A 26,767-nucleotide genomic window follows, 5' to 3' on the forward strand; every position below is an offset into this window, starting at 1 on the left:
CGCAAGAGTGGAAACGGGGCACGGAGGGAGGAGGAGACGAAGAGGCTAGCTTAGGGGATGATGGGTGTTGTCGTCATACACGTGGAAGGCACAAGGCTGACACATCTTAACGCATTTCTTTTATTCCTTGCACCCTTTGGGGGGGGTCACACACACACACACCCCATCTATCTATGTACTTCTGCTTCTGTTCTTTTTATGATGCAAGCACATTAAAAAATAAATTTAAAAATTCCAAAGGGGCAGCCCTGATATTCCGCTCCAGGAACATAATCAATAAATCATAGACTGGAGTATTCCTTTTCCTTCTCAAGCTTTCCTCCATGACCCGGAGGACTCTGAGACTCGCCTGGAAACATGGCAGAAAAGAAATCTTTATATTTTATTTGTTACCCTGCCGTCGGCGTGGTCTTATTTTATTTTTTGAAAAAAAATCTAATATGTTAAAACATGAGCTAGGAAGAGGTACTTCCATACAAGCCATACAAAGAATCTCTAGACACTTTTTAATTCGTAAACCATCATCCTACAACACATACATATAATTATCAGTGAATCTACATAGAAAAATCTGAGTTACTGACACTAAACACATTGAAAGGGCAGATGAGTTTAGATATACAGTACCAGAAACGTGTATTAAAGACAAGCAAAAATCTTTTGTGCTCAACTGAACCCTAATCGACAATTACTTTAAAATAATAAGAAAATCACTCACACCCACAAAACACTTTTGGGAAATTAGGTAGGTATTTCTCCAAATAAAAAAACAGGTGAGCACATCAGCTTCAATGATGGCACTTAGATTTTCCTGTAGGCATTCTGTGAATACTAAAGTTACAGTAGCAGCCCTGTATCCACGGGGTATTGGTTCCAAACCTGTCCATGCTGAAAACCATAGATGATAGTGAATGCTATATATATACAGTATATAGCACCATAAAAAATATTTTCACTAGTATTTTCTTCAACAAGATTACATTGCATGGTCTTTGGCTCCCTCTAATGGCCACTTCTGGTAACTACACCATGAAAATACATTTTCTATTTTTTCTTCTTTTAATCTTTTTAGACTGCAGATAAAAGAAACCGTGGCTACAAGGGTCCTACTTTATTTCCTCCCCCACATTCCTCTAGTCCTTTTTGCTTTAGATTTCTGTCCTTTCCAGGATCAGTGGGGACGGTAAATCTGCTCCGGATTTTCAACCTAAACCAAGCCTAAACGTATAAGGGGATCAGATCCAGCAAGTTTGGGCAGCACCCATAGAGTTTGGACTAAAATCTGGAGCGGAGCACCCCATGCTGAGATCAGCTCCGCCTGCTGGCTTTCCCCACTTCTAGCAGCATTAGGTCTGAGACAGCGGCTTGATCAGGCCGTAGTCCATGCACTTCACAAGGCATTCCCGCGCCACGTTGATGATGTGCTGTCTCTTCGGGTTGTCCGCCTGTTTGCCAAGGACAGTCAGGATCTCTAGCATCTCGCTCTCCACCAGCTTTTTTGCCAGCTCCTGGTCTGCGTTGATTAAGTTGGAAACGATCACGACCCCACGGTGCTGTAGGTCCAGGTTGTCGTGGAGGCAAAGTCGCTGCAGAATCTCCAGCCACTGAGTCGTCTGCAAAAATCAGATGCCATAAGATAGGTCTGGATCATTTAAAAACACCAAACATCTGCTACATGTGAACGTTGAGGAAGCTCTCATTAACAGAGATGTATGAGAATGAACAGTAAACATTTAAGACACAGATTTTATGACAGGGATTTACTTCTATGTGAGATACATGTAAAGGTATTTTTTTTAAAAAAAAGCAGTGTAAAAAAACGCAACACCCCCTTAAAAGGTCTTTCAGCTTTAGCCTGTCAGTGGCCAAAGGTCTGTCTGTACAAAAGCCATCTTTGCCTTTCACTGGAGAGTCTGAAGCTTCCAAGGGCAGCCCCATGTGAAGTGCTTTGTAGTAACCAAGCAGGAAGAAACCAAGGTATGTGTCTCTGATCTCTCTGGGGTCTGCAAAACCCGCCCTTCTCTTTGATCTAGAATGACTCCATAAAAAGGGCTTGCAGTTATGAAAAATATTTTTGAGATTCCTCTGACAAAAGTTGTTCAGAAACCAGCGGTTTCAGGAACCTCGGTCTTCGGCTCCCGCAGGCACACGGCTGTGGACGGAAGGGTGGAAGGAGCTTACCACTTGGGTCAGTTTGTGGCAGAGTTTCTTGTGTGCGGCGGTCAGCATCGCCAGAGCTCCTGCTGCGGCGCTTTGGACCTTTTCATCATCCTCTCCGCACAGCAGGATGACCAGTTTGAGTCGGTCGTTCCCTTCAGCTAGGAATCTCTCTTGAACCTACACCGGGGAGACGGGGGACAAGGAGGAGTTAAACGGAAGTGTCAAAAAGACGGACAAGGATGAATCCTCATTTTTCCCCACTGGGACCCTGAGAATCGGAGCCTAGTTCCCCCCCCCCCCCCCGGAAAGCAACAGATTCCACGACGTATGGTGTAGTGGAACCAGTCCTCAGGGGGTCAAAGATCTGGGATTTTCTGTGCAGGAGAGACTATGACATCCACACCCAACCTTAATCTTCCAGGCTTCCCTGTCCCCACCCCCCCCAGTTTAGCCTCACGATGGCAGAGAGAGAGACGGATTTTCCGAAGAACAGCCTACACTTGCAAGCTGCCCCTGTCCCCTTGTGAAATATTTTGAGGATGGCTTGTTCTTGAATCAGCAAACAGGAGCCATTCACTGTACAAAAGACCTGCCCCTCTATTACAGTTATGGGCCAATCCAGATGCCTTTTGAAGGTGGGCTATAGCTACGGGGACAAGCCAAATGAGAGCCTGCAGTGCCAGATTCACCACCAACCCCACGGGTTCCCACAACAGTAGAAGGAGCCGCTTGCCTCTTTGTTGACGACGAGGTTGCACATACACTCCGTGGCTGCCTGTCGGAGCTGATCATGGTTTTCAAACATGTAGTTCTCAATGTCCGGCAGGGCCTTCTCTTTGATGATTTTTGTTCTGAGAAGAAGCGGGATGATTACAGGACACAGGGCAACACACGCTAGTATAGTGTTGTTCATCTTACTGGGTTTCCTCCGTAAAGAGAAGGTGACGAAGATAAACAAGAACCCTAATCAGCCTCTAAAGACTGAACTAAACAACTCAGGGAGCACCTCGTTAGAAACAGACCTTCCCTGATGAAGGAAGGGCTGCTTGTTTGTTTTCACGTGAGTTGGCCTCAGTCTGCCTTGAGCCAATCAACCTTTTTCGTTTTGTATAACTGGCCACCAGGAAGCAAGGACGGCTTTGTTTCTGTGTCTGGTTCCTCAGGCACAGAGCTCTGGAAGGTTTACATGCCAGAAGGGATAAGGTTGTAAGAAAAGGAAACAAAGGTTTGGTCGGAGAAGCCTGCTTCTGCCCTGGGCCCCAAAAATAATAATAATAAGAGTAATTTTTTAAAAATGGTATGGGGAAAATAAATGCAAAGGGCTCCAAAATGTAATAAAGTTGCCCCCGCGCCCAGAAAAAGGCATGAGCTTTTGGGTTTGAAAGAAAGAATATTAAATATAAAAAAAGCAAATCTTTTTAGCACATATATGCTCAGGTATAACAGAGAGATGGAGAAAAAAGAGAGAATATTGAATACTGTAGGACTCCCATAACCACAGGGGATTGGTTTCAAGTCCCCCCCCCCGGCCCAGTGGATGCTGAAAAACACGGATTGTAGCAAACGTTATACATAGTGTGGTCTCTAGGTCCCTCTAGTGTCCAGTTTCGATAATACCATGGTTAGATTTACGAAATTTTTCTTTTAATATTTTCAGACCATGGATAATTGAATCAGGGGATACTGATCCTATGGTTACGGGGGCCCTACTGTAGTACATAAAAGAAAATCTTTGGGTTAATACGATGATGTATGCAGGTCATCAGGCTAAATAGGGACAAAGGAAAAAGGCTGCTAGACCTCAACCTCTTTCCGATATGACAACCGTAATATAGCCGTAAGCAATACAACAGAGATCAGGGACAAAAACCAGCTACACCGTGACATACGCACCGAGGCGAACTCTGCCTGTCCAACTCACCGGAGTTTGTCGCTTCTTCCTGAAAAGTTGGTGAGACCCAGCAAGGCTTCGTAGTTCTGAATGCCGTCTCGCTCGGTGTTGAGCAGACTGACCAGAGGCCGCACAACTTCGTAGACCTGCGACAGGCGTAGAGCAGGAAGATGGTTTGTTCATCTCATCTCCAGGGACTGGAGCCTGATCTCGTTTCCTGGTTTGTTCTACCCCACACGTTAAGCGTCTAGTCTTCCAATAAATCACCCAAACTCTGACCAGCACTGGCTGATGTGCCTTTCGATGCACCAACCTCAAAGGGCCTGAGCAGCTTCTGGGGGGCCCCCACCAATGCCCTCCACCACCCCCGAAGGTGCTCGGGGGTGCCTGCCGTGACTCACCCTCTCCCCCGGAAATGCAATGTCTGGATTAGAGATGGCGGCAATCTTGGCTAAAGCATGGGAGGCTTTGATCTTGCCCACCTCGGTCCCCTCCAGAGCCAGGGGTATCAGCGCCTAAAGACGACCAGGAAAAGGAACAAAACCCAAGGATCACAGTCATCGTTTGACCAAACTGAACTAGAATTTAACAAAACACTTCCTGATTATTTTGAAAATAGACATTTCCACCACATGGAAGGGGGAAGCGTGATGTGCATTCGCTATGACCTGTTGCGAAACTGAGACATAGGCTTAACATTCAGTTCTTTTTTAAAAAAATCTCTGGTTTATCAATGTGGGATATTGTGCTTCTGCATCCATGATTCAAAATGCCAAGAAATCGCCCGATAGGGCTGCGCCGTATCGTGCCCGCATGGCCAGTGTTAAAAAGGAGGCCAAGCTTTATCTAGCAAAGGGCAGCCTGAATATTGACAACACCCATGGCAGCCGTCAAGATGGTCTCTACAGGATGGCCTCTTGTGCTCACTGCCATTCACAAAGGGACCGCATGCAAGGGAAGGTCCCAGAAGCGGAGTTCCTTTTTTCACCGTTTCACCACTTCTTACCCAAACACAAAGCAATTGCCAGGGCTGCTTGTCAACAAGTGGAGCAAGTTATACATTTTTGTTGGGCTCGCCTATTTTTTGAGTTGGCTCCTGGAATGTTGAGTCCTGCAGTCCGCACAATATATTGGCATCCTCACGGGCATCAATAATGTTGTGGGAATACCGAGGGCATTTTGATCCAATGTACCCAGTTTTTTTATTATTATTTTAACAGGACAACTTTGGGGTGACTTGCAAAAATGGCCCTGGGATGCCACAGGTCATCCATGGGTGTAAACGTAATTAAACCACAGTCTCTGGGAAGCGATGTAAGTCGGTGGGCTTTACAAAAGTGCTCCCAAAGGCTTCTGATGGCAGAGCGAGCCTCTGAAACGTAGCTTTCAAGCTCCCCTAAAGAACAGCCATAAAACCCTGATTAATTTCATCAAGTGCTTCTGAATGTTTCAGGCTCGAAAGCCGGGAGGTGGCTTTACCTTTCCGCCGCCTTGAGCCACTATGGTACCACGGTCCTTCGAATCTTCGCACAAAGCCAGAAAAACTCTACCAAAAAAAGAGAGAGGAGAAATGTGGATTCGGTTCGTGATTCTTGACATCTACAGTTAATACGGTTACAATGATGACGTCCCATACGAAGACACCGGCTGGAGCAGGAGAAGCATTTCTTTAGTCTGACATCAGGTTTCCCAAAGCACCCACGAGGAGCCATAAATACAACACTCCCCTCTGGCTGTTTGGCCCAGCGGTTGGCACTTTGAGATAGAGTGCTCCTGAAACTGGAGTTTCTATTTAGCCATCACATTAGAAGCCAGCAATAACACTCTCCGCCGTGTCATGCATGTACACGGTGTTTTACGGAGTAATGAAGAAAGGTGACACATTGCCTAGCCCTCTGAGGAGGTTAAATTTTAGACCAGAATCTCAGGATTTTGAAAGGAACTTGTTATGTTACTCATTGCTCCATGGCTGCTAGGTTGCAGTCATCGTTGCTCTTGTTACACACATACATTGGTTCCTTCACACGTGATGTGGTGACTTTATATCCTGCTTTAGTGCTTCCTGGAGGTGGTAATTGCTTTGCCCTTTATGCTCTGCAGGGAGCACCTTCTGAAGAACTACCACTCCCAGGATGCATTGCAGCAGGAAATGAAGGCTTAGAGGCAGGCTGAGGAAGAAGACTTGGCCTTTCTCCCAGGCGAACGAAAATGGGCCAGAATTGTCTGGAGAATTCTTGGAGAATTCTGACATTGGCCATCCCAAACACCCAACCGGCACAGATCTATGTGGTGCCTCGCTTAACGATTACCTCGTGAAATAACGAAACCGCTATACGATGACTGTTTTGCAATCACTTTTGCGATCGTAAAACAATGTTTTAATAGGCAAAATTCGCTTCCCGATGATCGGTTCCCTGCTTCGGGAACCAATTCTTCGCTAGATGACATTTTTAAAAGAGCTGATTGGCGGCTTCAAAATGGCCGCCCGCTGTGTAAAATGGCTGTGTTTTTGGATGGATTCCTCACTTTATAGGCACCGAAAATGGCCACCCCTATGGAGGATCTTCGCTGGACGGTGAGTTATTCAGCCCAATGGAACGCATTGAATGGGTTTTCAATGCATTTCAATGGGATTTTTTATTTTGCTTAATGAGGATTTCGCTCTACACAATTTCTCTGGAACGGATTATCCTCGTTAAGCGAGGCACCACTGTACTTGATGTTTCTGCCTTTACTGACATAGTTCTCCCATTGTGTCCTGTTATCCTTCAGGCTTCAGAGGAAACACACACAGACCGAGCCAGAGTTACCTGGCCAGAAGTTCCTTCGTCTGATCCGTCAGAATGGCGCTGTCCGCTTTCACCATGCAAACCAAGGCCGAGGTGACACCGGCTTTGATCAAGCGTTTTATTCTCTTGACGACAAAGTCCTTTTTGTCCTGAGGTTGGGAGGGAGGGAGCGAAAAAGCGGGGAAGAGAAAAAGGGGATGAGAAAATGGTGGAAGGCCTTAAGCTCAGCTTTTGTATTCTGCCTTAGTGACTTTACGACCTTTGTAGAGTTATCTATAGGATTTGGCTCGCGGTGAGAGGAAGGGCGCCAAACCGGCTTACTTTCGGATGTTCTTCAGGGACGTGCTGCTTTGAAAACTTGGCCAGCTGCACCAGCTCCGGGACCAGCTCCTTCACGTCATAACTATTAGTGCAGTTCACCAGGACGGTGGCCACCGAGTACAAAATGGTCTTATCGCTCGTCTGCACCCAGAAAAAAAAGAAAGAAGAAGAAGAAGCAAAAGCTTTTAAGGCGATGCGACTTCAAAAGCCGTCGGCATGTCCGAGTGAAAAGCCGCCCTTTCAGATCCGCTTTAAAATAAGACAAGAATCGATGCGTCTGGAAATCTGTTGAGCTCAAGTGTGTTCACGGTGGCCTAAGGACAAGACTCTAGCTGGGCCACCGGTTAATAGGCTGCAAAGCGAAGGAAGGAGAGCCAAGAATAATCGAGTAAAATGAGGCTACTTGGATACAGGGCAGATTTTGGGGGGATTGTGGAAAAATTCCATCAACGCAGCACTTACGCGCATACCATTGATGTGGACAAAAGAAGATCTAGAAAATGGCTGAGAGAATACGACTGAAGTAGCTCACTTGACCTACATGGTGGGACCCACATATCCGTGGGATCTCTATCCGTGATTTCACTTATCTGTGGTCCAAAAATATTAAAAAACTAGAAATCCATATTTTCAAGATGTGTTACCAGAACTGGCCGCCAGAGGGAGCAAGAGACCATGCTATGTATTCTTCTTGTTGAAAATTACATAGCCTGGTCTCTGGCTAGCCAGTACTGGTAATACATGTGAAAATACTTTTTTTCTGGATTTTCCTTTTAGCGTGGTATGTACAGCATTTAAAGTGGTGCCCCGCATAACGAGCGATTCGTTTAACGACAAATCCCCATAGCGATGTGTTTTTTGCAATCGTGTTTGCGATCACATTGCGATGTTTTAGATGGTAAAACATCGCTTTGCGATGATCGGTAAGCATTTCGCTTACCGATTTCCGCATTGCGATGTTTTAAAAACAGCTGATCAGCGGTTCCAAAATGGCCGCCGGGTAAATAAAATGGCCGCCCGCAGTGTTTTCGCGCCCTTTCCTCACTTACCAGGCAGCGAAAATGGCGGCCGCATGGAGGATTTTCGCAGAATGGTGAGTTTTTTCCCCATAGGAATGCATTAAACGTGTTTTAATGCGTTCCTATGGGGTTTTTTGCCCCGCACAGCGACAAATCCATATAGCGATTATTTTTTCGGAATGGATTATCGCCGCTATGCGGGGCACCACTGTACTATTATCCATGGTTTTCAGTATCTGCGGGTGGGGGGTCTCGAACCAATCCCCCATGGAGACAAGGGTCCTACTGTATTTTATCTACATCAGTAATTTTAAATTGTGCAATGCTCTGATTTGAATAAAGAAAGAAAAAGTGGCACAGCTATTCTGGGTGTGATGGTAAACTTTTAGCTAGGAGTGGGATTGTGTGTCTGTGCCGGATAGTCATGCTCAGCCTGACGAGAAGTCCCCCCTAGTTAGGAACAAAGGTCTGCAACGCTGGGAGCCGTAGCATCAAACATCTCAGGGGCGCCATTTGGGTGGGGTGCCGTTGGAGAGCCTACCTTGGCCAACTCAAACATCGCCTGCATGGCTGGTTCATCCTCCACAAAATCATCCTTCACATCAGCATCCAGGGTCAAGTACGACAGGCCTTCCACAGCCCACTTCCTGGTACGGGTGTCTATGGCTGGGTTGCACAGCCATCTGAACAAACGAGAGGAGTAAAATTTGTAAAGTTCGGACTAAAACCCAGAGTGGGTGTATTGCCCCCCCTTGCATTTCTGGGCTGTTTCCATGGGGATGATGATGGCGGTGAGGAAGAGGATGGTGATCTTTGTCAAGGTAATTTAAAGGTCTGATCAGAATAAAGTGTATTAATGAACAGCCATGATGAACAGATGTGTTAAAAGCTCAATTGTGACAAGCTCAATTCAGAGCTACCCGTTTAGCTTTCAAGAACTATTAAAGGCTGCTGGGGAGCAGTTAAAAATTGCACTTGAAATCTCTAAAATCAAAAGATCTAAGAAAGCAGAAATGTGAAATGACACAATAAACATGTTGAAAAACAACAGATATCCAACAGAGTCCGATTGATATTAATACAGTATTAGTAGTCATAAGAATAATGCGATCAAAGCCATGCAAAGAAGCAGCAGTCAAAACAAGTTAATTCAGTATTATTATCTGTGCAATCTGCTGATTCGCTTATCCACAGTCTGAAAATATTAAAAACATTAAAAGAAACATCCTAGAAATATATATTTCTAAATATGAAGTTACCAGTAGAGGGAGCCAGAGACCATGCTGTGTATAGCATTCATTAGATTAGAGCTATAGGTTTCTATGGTGTCATTACCAGAACAGGCCAGTAGAGGGAGTCAGAGACCATGCCATTCCAGCCCTAACTCCTTCGCTTCCCTGTTTTTTTCCACTTACTTCCGGCACTGCCTCGCCAGTTTTTCTGTAGATCCTTCTGCAAACTGCCGCAGTCCATAGTCGGTGCCCCCGGCTGAGCCCAATTTGCAAAGACCCTGGAGGGGGGGGTAAGAGAATCAAGAGGGGAAGTGTTTGCTCCATACTGCAGAAGAGGTGTGGCACGCTACTCTGAAACTTCACTTAGATGTCTATGGCTGCACTACCACCCACTCTGAAACTTTAAAAAGCCCTATAGGCTTTCCTGCTACAACATAATGGTCTGAGGTAGTAAGAAAGTGTGGGAGATAAAGACATTACCTTCCTTTGAATAAATTCCCATTTATAAAAATAACTATACATTATAGACAAGCTGTCATTAGAAAAGAAATTCCTCAACGGATGAAAGACGTCTAATTATCACAGTTTTTTGTACCTCCTGTGGTTGCAAAACAGTCTGCCTTGTTTTGTGATTGCCCTCTGGGAGCTATGCTTAGTCATGAAGGCCAGACTAAATGCTGTCCCTAGAACAACAATAGATGTCAGCTTCTTAGAACAAACTGCCTGTCATGTATAGTTAGGCCCTTGGGCCTGTGTCATCACCAACACCAAGGATTTATTTCCCCTTCCAAAAATACTCTCCTCTGTCACCTGCAAAAGCAGAGAGAGATCCTCACTCCACTTTCTCCAGGAATCCATTCTTTAAAAACCTCTTAATAAGGCATTGATGCTTACGGTTCCCCTTTCCCCACTTTTTAAGTTCATTGGCCAGAATCCAATGGGTGTTCTCGAGAGGTTCACATACAACGCCACCAGCTCATGGCCACCCTGCCAGGCCACCTGGTAACCTGGCCGTAGCGCAAGCTGTAATTAAGGCTCCCCCCCCCCGGAGGTTCACCACTCACCACCAAAGCTCTGATCTTGATCTTCTCATTCTTGGTCTTCTTGTAGATTTCCTTCAGCAGGCTGACTCCATTGGTGATGATGAACGTGGCCCGGCTGAGCTTGGTCGAGGCGTGGATGAGAGCTTCTACGGCCACCAGCTGGTCGATCTCTCTTTCCGAGCCACAGAGGGCCACCATCATCTCCATGACGCCCTTCATGCCCAGAAGCTTGTTGCCCAAATCAAAGGGGCCTTGAAGGATCCCGGACACCATCTGGATGGCCTGTAATGTCTTGTTCATGTCTTGGGGGTCGATTTTGCTCCTAGAAGCCAACAAAAGCCGGAGAAGGATCAGAGAGAGGGAGAGCACCTGGAAAACTCAGGATGAAACGAGGATCCTATTTTTCTTGCAACTCAATGGGTCGGGAGTGTTGACCTGCAATCCATGCATCTTTTGATGGGAGCTGTTACAACCTCACCTGCTGCTTGTAGCAGGTTTGGCTGGGAAGGATCTTCCAGGGCAGCCCCAAGGAGAGTCAGTCGCAGTAGTCTAAGCATTACTAAAGTGTTACCGTAATCTAACGTTACAAAAGCACGGGCTATATCGTCACCAGATCAGACCTCTCAAGGAATGGATACAGCCGCGGCTCATCCTTTTAAGTGTGGAAATGCTTTCCTGGTCAGGGCTGAAACGTGGGTCAAAATGAATCCTACCAAAGAGTTTTCAGAGGGAGCCTGAGCTGAAACCGGTTCCTTAGGTGGAAGAAAACCATTTTTGACATGTCATATTTCTTTCTTATCTAAAGGACAAACAAGGCAGCAGCGCTTACGGCCCTAGAGCGGAAACCCCCAAAACAAGGCTCACTTGATATAATCTTCACAGATCAGCCTGAAATTATCTCTCTCTGGGTCACAACGCAGGTCGTCGTACAGTTTGTTCAGGAGAACTGAAGCTGTCAGCTGGGTGTTCTCCGTCAAGGGAAGACACTCAGGCAGGTCAGGAATCTGGCTGGCCACTTTTAAGATCTTTCGCAGACCTGTGGGGTTGCAGAGGGAGGAGATCAGCAAAGTACAGTAGGTCTGAGCCTCGGCTGAAATTCCAGGGAGCTGCTGGGCTTCCCTACGACTGGGGAGACCCGTTTCAGCATGAGGGGTGCCCCTGGAGCACAACGCTCATCTTCATTGCATGTGTGTAGGTCTGTGTAGTTGCAATGTCTAGCTGCCCCTTTCCCGCTGGTAACAGGACCCACTGGCTCACTGTACCAGTTTTTGCACATTGCTTTCATAATATTTGTTTAGAATGTAGTGCAGGAAATTCATAGTTTTTTTAATCTCTCTCTCTCTCTCTCTCTCTCTCTCACACACACACACACACACACACACACACACACACAATGGTAACTTTTGAAAGCAACTAAGTGTTGCTCATTCTGCCTAAAAAGTAACTCTATAACTAGATAGCTGAATTGCTTGTTATGATAAGTAGTTGGAACTACTACATTACTTGTAATGAATGACTTCCCGGCCTGAAGACTGACCACCCACACCCTCTTCCACAGGAATCTTCATCATCACCTTAGAACGGCAGAGCTGGAAGGGATCCTGTGGGGTCATCCAGTCCAGCCCCTGTCAAGGAAGCCCAATGGAGGAATCAAACTCCCAACCTCTGGCTTTGCAGCCAGAGATCAAAACCACCGAGCTGTCCTTCTTAGGGAACCCATAGACGGCCACGAGCTTTTTCCTGGGCTCCTTCTAGAGGCCGATCCCTCTTGCAGAACCTTCAGCCATTATGGTTGTGGTTACCGTTGTCGATCACAAACAGGGTGCGGCTGTTGTCATGGTCTCTCAGGTCCTTCCTTGGGATGTTCTTGTTGAGCAAATTGAGCGCCTGATCCCGGCCATGTCCAGACACCTTTTTACTGGGGAGCATGTCCAGGAGATGAACGGTGATGGCTCTCAAATCCTTCTTTGGATCTGGACAAAAGACGAAAGCAATGGGGGGGTGAGATCTGAAGAGGCGCTGAATTGCTGCAGCAATTTTTTAAAAGTGCAAAACAGGATTGCTGCATTTGGATTTGGTCCCCATGTTTGCGATCGCTGGGGTCGAACTGCAGAGGCTGGGCCAGCCCTTTTCAGAAGGCATTTAACTAGGGCAAGAGAGAGGAAGTTTTGTGCTTCTTTTAATTTGTAGCTAAGCGCCTCCGCAATGCTTTTTTTTAAAAAAAAGTCCTCCCAAAGCATCACTGAGCCACTGTGTGGTTTTGCAAGAATTCAAAAGAAAGGCAAACCTTCCTCTCCAAAGGTGAGCAGCAAGGAAAGTTTAAAGGGAGAGCTCCCCGTTTCTCAAAATCGTTAACCAGCTCCTTCCTCTGTGCTTTGCCTAAGTGGCTGAATGATTTTGAGTAACAGGAAGCTTCCTCTTTATTAAGGGGAAAGAAGTCTTGATTGCAGTCAACTGGTCCCTTGTAGTGTGATGTGGTTGATCCTTGAAGGGGGACCTACTGCCCAGGACCCTGTTTAGCAGGAGATAGATAGAACTGGCCCAGGATAATTTGGCTGTCTGATCACACCCCAAGAGAAAAGGGAAAGGCAAGAATGGGGAAAAAAAGTGGGGTATTATTTTGGAGAGAAGGAGGCGGGAGAGAGAAAGAAAATGCAGCAAAAGTGGAAGGAAAAAATATAAATACAGGAGGACTGTGGTATATATACGACGGATTTGTTCCAGGTGCCCCCATGGATGCTTAAAAGATATAGCAAACTCTCTCTCCCTCCCTCCCTCCCTCTCTCTCTCAGCAGGTTATATGGTTCCCTCTAGTGGCCAGTTTTGTTAATACACCTTGGAAACACACATTTTCTTGCGTGTTAAATTTTATATTTTCAGGCCGCGGCTAAGTGAACCTGTGGGTCCTGATCAAGTGGTGTCCTACTGTATAAAAGAGAAAGAGATTTTAAAAAAGGGACGCCACAAAGGGAGAGAAGAAAAAAAAAAGGAGGAAAACAAAAAATGAGAAATACTCAGAGAAAGAGGAAAGACTGTCTGTGACTGCTTGCAACTTTGCTCCTATGCCCCCCCCCAAACCACTGGCTTCCCCCATGATAGATTATCCCCAAGGACACAGAAAACATCCCATGCTTTGCAGTGGCACCGGGGTGTGTGTGTGCCATGTTCTTGCCCTCGTTTGCGAGTCCACCTGACGAACCGCAGCTGCCCGTCCATCGGCCACAAGACTCACCCAGCACCAAGGCGTCCTCCTTCCCGTGATCCTCCTTCTTGCCCTCCCCGGTTAAAGAGTCGATGATGGACTGGAAGAGGCTGGAGACGGCCAGGGAAATCTCTTCGTGGTTGATGGACATCCAGAGGCAGATGTTGCCGATGCCCAAGGCGTGGAGGATGGCCGTGGCCTATCATCAAAAGTGGGAGGGAAAGACACATCTTTTTTTGGGTGGGTTGGGGGTCTGATTGTCTAGCAGGACGACTGCATCCAACCTTTTGTTTTATTGACCAAAGGATTCTTCCGAAATCCCCCCCTTTTTCTACCCGAAGTCAAAAGGAAGGCTGGATCCAATATAAAATTACCCAGCCACCTTTTTCTCAATGGGAGCCGTCTTCTTCTAGCTCCCAAGATTCTCACCTTCGCCACTACTTTAGTAACCATGAGGTCTAGAGACTTGGGGCTCTTTTATTATTATTATTTTTAAACAAGAGGGCAAGCTCAGTTACACTCTCCAGTGCTATACAGTCATACCCCTGTATTCCAGGGGGATTGGTTGGTTCCAGGACCCTTCAGCAAATACTGAAAATGACAGTGGATTACTGTACAATGAACGCTATTTTAATAGCAAGCACGATCAATAGCATGTCTTTGGGTCCCTCTAGTGGCCAGTTCTGGTAACTTCATCTTTAGAAATATATGCTTCTAGGATTTTTCTTTTAATATTTTTAATATTTTCAGACTGCGGATAAGTGAATCAGCAGATACTGATCCATACAGGGGATCCTACTGTAACTGTTCACAGAATCACAGTGGCATAGAACAACGGAGTGGGAAGGGAGCAGAACAGATCCTGCCCCTCCTCTGTAGGACAGTCCTTTCAAGTCTTTGAAAAGTGCTACCATATTATCTCCCCTCCATCTTCTTTTCTCAAGGCGAAACATGCCAAGTGCTTTCCGTCTTCCCTTCTCGAAGGGCTTGGTTTCCGATATCTTTTGTCTAAATATATTTTCACTTTTGTGGGTCTCTACCATGCTCTGAATTCCAGGTGAGAACCTGAGCTTGCTTTTTAGTCCAGGATGGTCTGAAGGCCACACGTAGTGTGACAGTCGAGGTGCGGCGAAGGTCCGATGGAGAACCGGAAAGCCCCCTCTCGCTTACCCGCGCCTTGTGCCCCGTGCACATCCCCGAAAGCGTCCGCACTGCAGCCAGGATCAGCTCGGGGGTTTTGGTGTCTATCAGCCTCAAGAGCAGGTTCACGCCATTGTTTTGGAATATTGTCTCCGCTCCGGCTTCCTCCCGACCGAGAACGATCAGATTATTTGCAGCCTGATGCGAAAGAGAGAGCAAAAAAGGAGGAACTCGTGATAGCCGGACTGGAGGTGCGGAGACAGGAAGAAACTGTTTGGTCCCTCCCTTTGGAGAAGTCACATTATAAACCACACTTTTCAAAGCACACAGAATTCCATGTTGAAGAAAGATTTTTTAAAAATGATCTACAGCAAACCAACTGGCTTGTCAATTTCTGTACTTCAGAGGACTTCCATTTTCAGATCTAGTCTATCTCATAATAGGAGGTGCTACAGAAGATCGGCGCAGGAGGGTCTGCGGACATACTGGATGGCCATGCTAGCTGACTAGAGGAATCTTGGTTTTCAACCAGAGGGGTAAGAAAAGCGACTTGTTGGGATTTGTGCCAGCATAAGTATAATTGTGCAAATCGTGGCAGCAAAGGGCCACTCGTTGTCAAGTTGCTGCTCACTTTTCTGGTCAAGAAACACACCACGTAACTTGCACATAGGCAAGGATGTGAGGAGCAGCTCATGAATTAGCAGCAACTTTCTAATTGCTGTGTATGCAATGATATTTGTGCTGGTATAAATCCTCAATAGACATTCTAGCCAGTCCTCACATAAATGTAGTGGTTAAAGAACCATTAAATAATGTAATAACATGTTAAAGAAACACTGAACTATTTTTGCAGCATCGGCTACAATAAGGGAAAGTGTTCCCTGTTAGTTTTCCGATAGGAAAATGATAGGGACAGGATTTTGCGAACTACAAATCCCACAATTCTTCATTCTGGGACTTCCACCCAACAGACACACAGCTTAGGGACTCCTAAATGTGGCTCACTTGGGAGAAAGGCATCAACTGGAAGTCTTTGAGGCTCAGCTCGGCCTAGCTTCCTTTTCGGAAGGAAAGCTCCCAGCTAGCACTGGGGCAGGAACAGAAAGCTTGGGCAGAAAGCTGAAAGCCCCAATTTGCCTTCTGAAAATTTTTAGGAAGATCCAGGAGTAAGGAAAGGAAGAATTAAAGAGACGTCTGCCTGTTGTATTCTGCTTTTCAAATAAATCTTTACCAGGAGTCTCGTTTCGAGATTCTCACCTTCTCTCTTTTCTCTTTGTCGCTGTTCTCATCTAGAAGGATTTCAAACATTTTCTGGACCCGGGCATCGGTAGAGAACTGGATACGGAGCTTTGATGGGAAAGGTGGAGAATACAGGCATGGGTTAGAACAACTAAGGAAGGAGTGGGGAATCCTTGGTCTGACAGGTTATTGGACTACAGTTCCCATAATCCTTTGGACACAATATCTGGGGCTTTCTGGGGGTTCAAGGCCAAAGATTCTCTCCCCCTCCCAATTAAAAGAAGGATTTGTGTTTATAAAATCAGAGGTTGGTGGGGCTTTGTTGACTACCCTATGCAACCTCTTATCTGTTGGAAATTTTTGCAACCTCACAAAATAGGCCTTTAATAGGTTAGGTACGGGCTGCCCTTTTTGGGCTGGAGGGACTGTCAATCTGTTGTTGTTGTTCAGTTGTTTCTGACTCTTCGTGACCCCATGGACCAGAGCACGCCAGGCCCTCCTATCTTCCACTGCCACTGTCAATCTATCCAGTACTAATTAATGGCTCCTTCCCTGCCTCTGATTTCAATGAGGACCCCACCTCTCTGTTGGCTGCTTTATCCCTTTCTAGAGTTTGTTGAAGTCAGCTGCTGAAAGCAGTCACATTTGCCAGCTGGCTGTTTGATTTGTTTCATTGTAAATAATTGAAGCCTTTTCTTATTCTTTCTCCTACGAATATCCCAGAGTGACTTTTTGAAACTGTAAGTGCCAGTTCATGCAGGAAAAAAGGGGTGGACTACTCCGGAGAGCTTGATGTGATTCTGCTCTGTGAACCCCTGCACTTCTGCATCAGAGCTAGAAGGATTTAACGCAAATCCAAAACTCTGTAACATTATTCATGGTGGACGAAATCCAGAGGTAAGAACACCTGTCTCCTCCCACTCGTGGCCAGAGATGAGATTGCCAGGAGAAGGGGAAACAGTTCACCCTAACGACGGGCAGAAAGCATGCATGCATTTGGGGCTTAGCACTGTTTCAGAAGTTGATTTATGGGTTGGTTGGGGATTCCAAGAACTTTGATGTCCCCCCTTTTTTCCGTTCCTGTGACAATAATTGACGATCCAACTCAATGCACTGATCCTGCCTTAGATCTACCGTACCTTCTCCTGTATGTTGGCTCCCAGGCGCCGAAGGGTCTCCTGGAAGTTTTTATTCTGGGGCTCGATGGTGGCACATCTCTGGACGTCCTTGAAGGCCTGGTCGAGCTTGCCCAGCTTCTCCAAAGCTTGGCTCCGTCGGTACAAAGCCTTGACATCCGCGGGATTGATATCAATAGCTGGGGTTGGAGGAAAAACACACCACAATTTCAGCAAACGACAGGTTTCACCCAACAGCCAGAGGGGGATGTTTGGGGCCCACGGGGGCAGGTGAGGCAGTTTGCTTAAAAAGGGCAAGCTGCCAGGTCCCAAATGCAAAGTAGAAGGTTAAGAGGATGTGTTTGACTCATACAATAACATGTGCAGTAGGACTAAGATATATTCCTGGGGGATAATTTCCCATCCCCTTTTTTTGCATGGAAAAACAATTTAATTTAAGGAACCTAGGGCCAACTAAAAGTAGAGGTTTGGGGGGTGGTAGATCTAGTAGCAGCAATAGCCAATCCATGGCGTTATGGCACAGATGAGAAGGAGAGCCTGTCCCATCTCACCAGGCTGTGTCAAGAACTTGGGAGGCATAGCAATGCGTGCCTGTGTCTTCCTTTTCCCTCCTCTTGTGTTTTTCCTTCTGTGCCGTATCTTTTAAGGTTGTAACCTGGCTATTTGTTATTGTCAGCTGATCTGGGAGATCTTTTGGCTGAAGGTCCTCCGGTCCATTTTAAGGATGGAAGCCAGAGGCAGAGATATGGTGGCTGAAACGCCAGCTCCTGGCCCAACCCACATCCCACACCTTTTCCTTTGCCCGCAATCTCCTCTGATGGTGAGCCCTGCGTGACAGACAACATCCCAGCCATCGTTTGTACAATACACCCATAGTATCCGTGGGGGATCAGTTCCAAGATCCCTGCAGATGCCAAAAAAACAATGCAGAAGTAGTGAGCACTATACACCTGTTTACCAGAGGCCAGTTCTGGTAGATTCACCTTGGAAATAGGCTTAAATACACATTCCTGGCTTTTTTTATTTAGCATTTTCGGGCAGTGGACAAGTAAATCCATGCATACTGATCCTGTGGATAGGAGGGTCCTACTGTAGTGAATGCCCACCATTGCAGCCCAAACCACACCAGAGCACATTCTGGTTTGGGGAGAAAAGCTGGAACTGTTGTTTAACTCACCCCTTGATGCATCCGATGCCACCTGAGCGTAGCTCTCCTGTGTATTTGGAAATAATAATAATAATAATAATAATAATAATAATAATAATAATAATAATAATAATAATAATAATAATAATAATAATAATAATAACAACAACAACAACAACAACAACAACAACAACAACAACAACAACAACAACAGCAACAGCAACAGCAACAGCAACAGCAACAGCAACAGCAGCAACAACAGCAGCAACAACAACAACAACAAACAACGTTTGTGTTACCAATTAAGAAGGTTGGCAACAGGACCACAAGACCTGAATTTCTTTACCTTGCAAATCTTTACCCTACTTTATGCTTCAATAATAAACTATCCTGGCTTGGAAAGCAAAAATTGTATCAAAAAATAACATGCTTCATAAGCAAGAGGGCAGACTTTATGATCTCTTGATGCCCTTCCCACTCTTTGATTCTGCAGCTCAATGAAGTGGGACTCCTTTTATTCAAAGTCTGAGAGCCACTTTGGCAGAGTGTAGGTGGAATACTCAAACATTTTTTGGGGAGAGCTGAGTTCAAGTTCTCCACCAAGCTCCGATATGCTCTGGGTAACTCCGGGCCTCACCCTGAGCAACTTTACAGGGCTGTTGCGAGGAGAAAGCAGAGAAGGTGAAAAGACCCAAGGATAGTGTGTTTTTTCTCATGAGAAGAATGCAATGTAACTGACTAATAACTGAATAAACCAGTTGGACCTCAATTAAGTCTTTAAGATGCAAATGTGAATTTTAAAATGTTAGCTTGAAATGTTGATGTTGTAACTTTAAGCACTACCAGTGTTTTCCCACACTGTCATTTGTTATCAATCTTACCATTGTATTTATTGGTTGATTGATTGAAAGGATGTTTCCCCACTTAAGGTAGGCCCATTGAATCAATGGCATTTACAAAGGAGACGACTCATTAAATCCCCACTGATTCAATGAGCTTAGTCTAGTGGCAATATGCTAGGCTAAGCAGCAGGATTTTAGTCAACGGGATATTAGATAAAGGTTCCCCTTGACATTGAGTCCCGTCATGTCCGACTCTAGGGCGCGGTGCTCATCCCCGTCTCCAAGCCATAACGCCGGCGTTTGTCCGAAGACTCTTTCCGTGGCCACGTGGCCAGCGTGACTAGACACAGAACGCCATGACTTTCCCACCGTGGTGGTGCCTATTGATCTACTCGTATTTGCACGCTTTCAAATTGCTAGGTTGGCAGGAGCTGGGACAAGCGACGGGAGCTCACTCCGTCGCATGGATTTGATCTTACGACGGCTGGTCTTCTGACCCTGCAGCACAGAGGCTTCTGCGGTTTAACCCGCCACAGCAGCACCACGTCCCTTCAACGGGATATTAGACTTCACCTAATTCAGTCATCCTGTCTCCCAGCCTTGGCTGTGCATTTTTAGTTCCATTCTTTTAAAAAACAGTGTACTTTGGCCAATTTCATGGTTCTCCCAAACATGCTAGCTTCTCCCTTTTATCTCTCCATAGCCTCAGTTACCGTAGGCACTCAACACCCCACGTTACTGTTAAGAGGGAAGGAGGGTGATGGTGATCAGCCCCCTATAGCTGTCCATTCTTCCGTAAAACCCTTGGGTTTGCCTTTTCTAATGGATCCACCAAAACAGAACGAAGCAGGAGGAGCGGTTCCCACCCCAATGATCCATTCAGAGGAAGCATAAATGCATCTCTCTTTTTTTTCCTAGCCTGTCTGTCGGGGACCCATCCCGCCCTATTCGCTCACCTTTTTCAAGAAACACGCCGCCCGGTTTCGGTACAACACAGCCTGGAGGGGTTTGTCTTTGGTGAGTTTCAGAGCTTTGGAGTAAGTTTGAATGGCGTTGTCATAGTCCTTGGCTTGGAAATATTTATTCCCTTCCTCTTTCAACTGGACCGGGTCGTCCATCTTGGGAAAGAAATCAAGGTCTCCCCTGGAGGAAGAACAGCAGGTCCTTTGAGGGACAATCACATCAACAGAATTTCTAACCTTCGTGTTTTATGGATGGAGGCCATTCCAAGCGAGAATGCTTCCACCCTTTGGGTTTTCATGACCTGTAAATTCGGTGAATTACGCCGTTTGCTTTCATCCAAAGCAAAAACAAAACAAAACAAAACAAAAAAAACGCAGAGGAGGCTTCTAAGCGGGAAGTGTCTCAGGAAGGCTTTAATGGTTTTTAAATGCTTTAAAATTGTTTTTAATCTCAGTCTTTAATCTCTATATACAGTAGGCCTCCCTTTCTATGGGATCAGCATCTGCCAATTCACGTATCCACAGTCTGAAAATATTAAAAACCGTTAAAGGGAAAATCCATCCAATATACAGTATATTTCCAATGATGAAGTTACAAGAACTGGCTACTAGAGCGAGCCAGAGACCATGTTTTGCTTAGTGTTGGCTATTTAAATAAATAAATAAATAAATAAATAAATAAATAAATAAATAAATAAATAAATAATCTATCTATCTATCTATCTATCTATCTATCTATCTATCTATCTATCTATCTATCTATCTATCTATCTATCTATCTATCTATCTATCTATCTATCTATCTATCTATCTATCTATCTATCTATCTATCTATCTTATATGCCAACCACTCTACCCAGAGGTCTCAGGGTAGGAATATCATCTACATTTTTTCAGCATCCGCAGGGGGGCCTTTGAATTGATCCCCTGCAGATACGGGGGTCCCACTGTATGTTAAAATTTTTAAAATATGATATTTACATAGTATGTTTAGAATTGATGCTTATTTTAGTTGTTTTTTAAATATATTTTTATTAGTTTTCGGCAATATAATAACAAATAAGCAAAACATTAACTAACACATCCACCTACAAATAACAGTAAAGTAATAAGAAAAAGAAAACACAGTGATCATGTACACAGTATACAGTATCTATAATTTTAGTTGTTGGGAGCAGCCTCAGGTTGCTGGTGACGAGAAAAGCAGCATACAAAAAGAAGAAACAAATACAGTAAATCATTTGTTCACTGATCAGTTGAAAGAAAGATCATGGTGGGATTTCCTTTCCTTGCGTGCTAAAAGAGAAGGAGCATGATGTTGGTACTTTCTGTGTTTTAAACGGAGAAGGGGCTGTTGGCTGTTCTGCCTCAGGCAGCAATATGTGTTGGGCAACCCCACTTCTAAACTAGTAGCAGGCCAAAACCTATCTGGCTATACTACTAAAAGTAGCCTTCTCTTCTATTGACCTGCTTAAAATTGAGAAACTACCTTCTGCTCACTCTATGGACCGTCTTTTGCTGTTTTTCAACTCCAAGCACATCCCGGGTCTGCTGTTCTCACGTGCAGGAATCCTGAGAAGAGCCGGCATCTTTCCCCAAAAGACATTTTAGGAACACTACCATTGCGAGCCTTTTACCGGTCAAGCCTAAATTGCAAGACAACATGACGCCGGCCCCTGCACCAGAACCTCCTTCAAATACTGGCCTGGGTCCCAATACTTCTCCCGCTTCCAGGGACTGTCTTCTGGGCTTGTCTTTTCCAACCGTCCTTCCTTCTCCTCCGATTTCTGCCAATGTGAACCCTGACTGCAAGACAAAGCTACAGATGAACCCAGTCGACCGGCTGACTGGAATTACCTCTAATTGTCACCCCCTCACTCTGGAACCCGCACCTGAACCTTGGATCCCCAATTGCCCCCCAAGGACTCTCCCTGACTGTGAAAACCCAATCCCTCCCCTGCTCCCTGATAACAACGGTTTTCCCACCTCCTTATTCCCTACCTGTACTGTGAATAGACACTCCCCTGATGGCTCCTTCCTCTCAGTGGATGCCTCAACACAACTTGTCCCTCCTCTTAACTTTAATCTCATAAACCCCGACCCCAAGGGGGATAACTCGGTCTGCACCAAGGAGCCCGAGACCATATCACTAACCCCACCTGACTCTTCGCCAGCCTTAGTTGCCAAATCTCTCTCCCACCTATCAGGCGGAACACACATGAGAGCTTCCTCTTTAGCCAACAATCAAGTTCTCAATGGGGACCCCAGTTACCCAACCCATATCGATTCCCTTTCCTGCTCATCTAACTCCAACCTTCCCTGTTGACTACCTGCACTCTCGCAGACCTTCTTAAATCCAGCAGCCTGTCTTAAGTTAGTTTCCTGGAACATTGCGGGTTGGGGGAAAAAAACAACGGATCCCGATCTCATCAGTTATCTCTCGTCCTTCGATATCATCTTTCTTCAAGAAACCTGGTCCCTAACCCCTCCACACATATCAGGGTTCACTCCCTATCATCTTCCAGCTTTCAAATCTAAACAAATGGGCCGCCCTCGTGCCGGCCTCTGCTGTTTGTATAGACCCTTTTCTGGGTACTCTTTAACTCCCATTGTTTCCCAATCTAGGTTCTTCCAAGCATTCTTGCTTGCATGCAAGGACCTTAAGATATTAGTTTTTAATATATACGTTCCCCCATCCTATACAGATACCCCCTCCCCCTGGGACGAGGTCAAGTTCTTTACAACAGAATACCTGGTGTCCGATCCATCCATCCCCCTTCTTTTCTTGGGCGACTTTAACGCTAGAATGGGCTCCAACAACTCAGCCCTGTCTCTACATATGAATTGGGACTCAGAAGAGCTGATTCCACCTGAGTTCCAAGGCCCTAGACTTTCTTTAGACTCCGCATTCAACAACTACACCTCACAATTGGTTGATTTATGCCTTGAATTCAATTTAACCATACTCAATGGCTCCACCGCCAACGACATCCCAGGCAGATTAACCCACTTCTCTTCTAGGGGGTCTAGCGTTCTTGATTATGCACTTACCTCTTCAGCCGTCCTGCCTTACCTTTCAGACTTCACTATTGACTCTCGTTCTGAAAGTGACCATTTACCCATTCATCTCGTCTTAAGTTTTCAAATCCTCAACATGAGATCAAAGGACCCTCGACCAATACCTACACCTCGTCTCAAATGGTCCCCTAAGATGGAGGAAGCTTTCAACGTTTGGCTGAGTACGACAGACTCTACTAATTCTAATCTGAAACTGACTGAGACCAACTCCCCCCTTACAGCGATTGCGACTTACGAGTCCCTTGCCAAGGCACTCGTCCAGTCCCTTAGAGCATCCTCTTCTACCAATTCCCATAAACACCCTCCTTCCTGGTTTGACACAGAATGCTTGAATGCCAAGAAGTGTGTCAGGCAGTTTTTCCTCTTAGTCCGCCACGACCCTTCTCCGGCCCTTTTAAAATCATACTTCCATCTGAGGAAAACTTGCCGACTCCTCCTAGAAGAAAAGAAGCACTTATTTGCCCAACACAACTGGAATTTACTCCATGATGCAATCCACTCCAACAACCATAAAGCTTTCTGGTCCCTGGTTTCCCGCACTAACTCCCCCTTAGCTCGTAATGTTTCACCTCCCATTCCTGCCTCTACTTGGACCACTCACTTTTCTAGAATCTTTGCAGCTCCAACTACACATAACGACCCGATCCTGCATCCCCCAGACCTACCGGAATGGCCACCGGTCACCCCGTATGAGGTGGAAGAACTTATTAATACTTTGAAAACTGGGAAAGCGCCAGGTCCTGATGACATTCCATCCGAAATCCTCATAAGCAACCCCTCATGGTGGTCGGGGCCTTTATCCAACCTATTCACATTAATCAACCATTCAGGTCTTTTCCCTCACGCCTGGCTATCCTCAATTATTGTACCCATTTACAAAAAGGGCGACCCTGCCTCACCGAATAACTACAGACCAATAAGCCTCCTCTCATCCATTGGGAAGCTTTATTCCAAACTACTACTCAACAGACTCACAACCTGGGCAGTTTCAAAAGCCCTCCCGGGCAGAGAACAAATAGGTTTCCGCCCAGGTGCTTCCACACTTGACCACGCCTTCACACTATCCTTTCTCGCAGAAAAATACTCCGTTCATTATGGAGCTAGATTGTACACGGCCTTTATTGATCTTAGAGGAGCGTTTGACTCAATCAATAGGGACATACTGTGGAAGAAACTGTCCAATTGGGGGATCGACCCCCGCCTTCTCTTCCTGATCCAATGCCTCCACTCTTCCAACTCGTGCCGGATTCGCCTCGATGGCACAGGCTCCATGACCGACGAAATCCCTATCAACAAAGGAGTCCGCCAAGGGTGTATACTTGCCCCTTCACTTTTCAATCTATTCCTTGCAGATCTGCCTCCCGCTCTTCCTAGCTCTGGAACCTCCCCTCCCTCTCTCAATGGTGTCCCTGTACCTATTCTTCTTTATGCAGATGACGCAGTGCTGCTGTCTGTCACTAAACCTGGCCTCCGACTTCTGCTATCCTCTTTCCAAGAATACTGCTTCTCCAATGAATTATCAATCAATCCCGAGAAAACAAAAATCCTGGTTTTCTCGAAATCCTGGGCCCCGACAGCCTGGAAGATTGGTAATCTATCATTCCAGCAAGTCCAGACTTTCAAATATCTGGGGATCACCTTCCACTCCCGACTCAGCTGGACTCACCATTGTAAAGCTGCCATTTCGTCTGCCATGCCACATTTAAATGCAGTCGCCCGTTTCCACTTCAATAGTGGCAACCAGTACATTCCGGCTGCTCTCCATATATTTCAAATCAAAATCCTCTCCCAGCTGCTATATGGAGCCCCAATCTGGATCGAGGCTGCTAATCAAGACCTTGATAAAGTCGCTGCCTCCTTTCTCAGAAGGATTCTTGGAGTCCCAAACCTAATTAGATTGTCCACATTGATACTCGAATTAGGCATGCACCTTCCCTCTACTATCGCTTGGTCCCTAACCTTCAAGTTCTGGCTTAGACTACACCTCAATACCCAACCAGATTCCATACTCAATGACCTACTAAAAGATCCCTTTTCATCCAAGTGGTTCAATATTCTTGATGCTAAGCTCGCATCCTTGGACCTCTCCCCTGAATCTCTTTCAGACACCACCCTTCACAGAGCCCATCAAATCATCAAATCTAAACTCTGGCAACAGGAACTCAATTTATTACTCCCCAATTTAAATCCTATTTGTTCCCCTCACTTCTTCGGCCTTTCCCCTTCACTCGGTAGACCCTCAAACTATTTTAGTAAATTAATTAATCCAAGTAAAAGGAGGGCTTTTATGCTAGCAAGACTAAACATTTTCCCATCAGCTGTTCACTTTGGAAGATTTGCAAACATACCACACATCAATAGACTCTGTCTCTCTTGCTCATCTGAGCCCGATACCCTAGACCACATATTATTCCGCTGCCCGACTCATCAACATTTAAGAAACAACAACCTTGAACCCCTTCTGTCGTCCCTTTTTGTTTCCCTAGCTGACCCCCTCCCCACCCTTTTAAGCGATTACTCGGCGACCATTACTAGCGTGGTAGCGGATTTTCTTTTAGCGGTCTCCAAGTCAAAACCCCTGCCCCATCCTCCCCCCGCATCACCCTCCCAGTTCTTACCTTCACGCCCGTCCTTCTTGGTTTGTAACACTATGACATAAATTGTTACTGCTGTTTTATCCCCTTTTAATGCCAATAAAGGTTTTAAGTAAGTAAGTAACTAGTAGCCCGCGGCCTCCATGTACCCAGGGGCGATCCGCCACCCTCTCCACCTCAATGAAATGGGGTAGGGTTTCCGTCTGAGTCTGCGTTTTTGACTCTCACCTCCCAAAGTGTATAGCTATTGTTTGCCACATCAGCTTTTTGACTGAGACAGGTTAGATTTTGGAAACATTCCATTTCAGGACTACCACTCCCATGTGCCTGGGACATCAGAGTCCAAAGAGGTAATTTAAAAAAGAAACCAACCAATCCTGTCACAGAATGACATGCCTTTACCTCCAGTATCCCTATTTGGGGAATTTTACAATGCCTCTGGCATATGTCACCATCACCTGTCATTTCTGATGAGAAAGAGGGGAGGGGGAACTCATACATGGGTAACTCTGAAACAAAACTTTATATTTATTTTCATTTTCCCACTAGCTCTTAGATCCTGATTCGTGGGGGGCCCCGGCTTGCCGTACCTTTCGTGGTCTTCAAGCTCTTGAGATGTTCACCAGCTTGGTGCTTTCTTCCTTTCGATGGGCTGATCTCTCTCCAATCTCTCTCTCCAGACAAACCAACTCTTATGCCTGGCTCGGCTTTAGATACCAAGATATATATAGCTCAATGAAATGCTCACGAGCCATGGACCGGAGCACTAGCGACAAGATGTCAGGGGGGTGGGTGTGGAGGTCGGACGTCTGAAAGGGGTCCGTGGTTTTAGATTGGGCATGAAGACCAAGTATTTTTTTAAAAAATCCACTGAACCCCACATTCGGAATTTGCAAGAATCCTTGGGCAAAGTTGAATGATAACCATTTTTTTTTAATTGAAAAAAAAAATCAAAGAGCCTTGACCCACTCT

At 45.8% G+C, this 26,767-nt stretch overlaps 1 protein-coding gene across 1 annotated transcript; it reads right to left on the reverse strand.

Annotated features, from left to right (window-relative positions):
* Window positions 1-489: 489 nt before the first annotated feature.
* On the reverse strand, window positions 490-26,517 carry UNC45B (unc-45 myosin chaperone B). The gene is made up of 20 exons (XM_072978324.2): window positions 26,386-26,517; window positions 20,118-20,304; window positions 18,350-18,386; window positions 17,176-17,351; window positions 16,055-16,144; window positions 14,828-14,995; window positions 13,688-13,856; window positions 12,258-12,428; window positions 11,320-11,491; window positions 10,477-10,777; window positions 9,596-9,690; window positions 8,722-8,863; window positions 7,162-7,302; window positions 6,862-6,989; window positions 5,531-5,597; window positions 4,453-4,566; window positions 4,082-4,197; window positions 2,894-3,011; window positions 2,182-2,337; window positions 490-1,613 (listed from the first exon to the last, which is right to left on the reverse strand). The coding sequence occupies exons 2-20, from the start codon at window positions 20,277-20,279 to the stop codon at window positions 1,347-1,349; spliced, it is 2,790 nt and encodes a 929-aa protein (XP_072834425.2). The 5' UTR covers window positions 20,280-20,304; window positions 26,386-26,517; the 3' UTR covers window positions 490-1,346.
* Between the last annotated feature and the right edge of the window lie 250 nt (window positions 26,518-26,767).

The sequence above is a fragment of the Pogona vitticeps genome, chromosome 7 (assembly GCF_051106095.1).
Source record: "Pogona vitticeps strain Pit_001003342236 chromosome 7, PviZW2.1, whole genome shotgun sequence".
Lineage (NCBI taxonomy): Eukaryota > Metazoa > Chordata > Lepidosauria > Squamata > Agamidae > Pogona > Pogona vitticeps.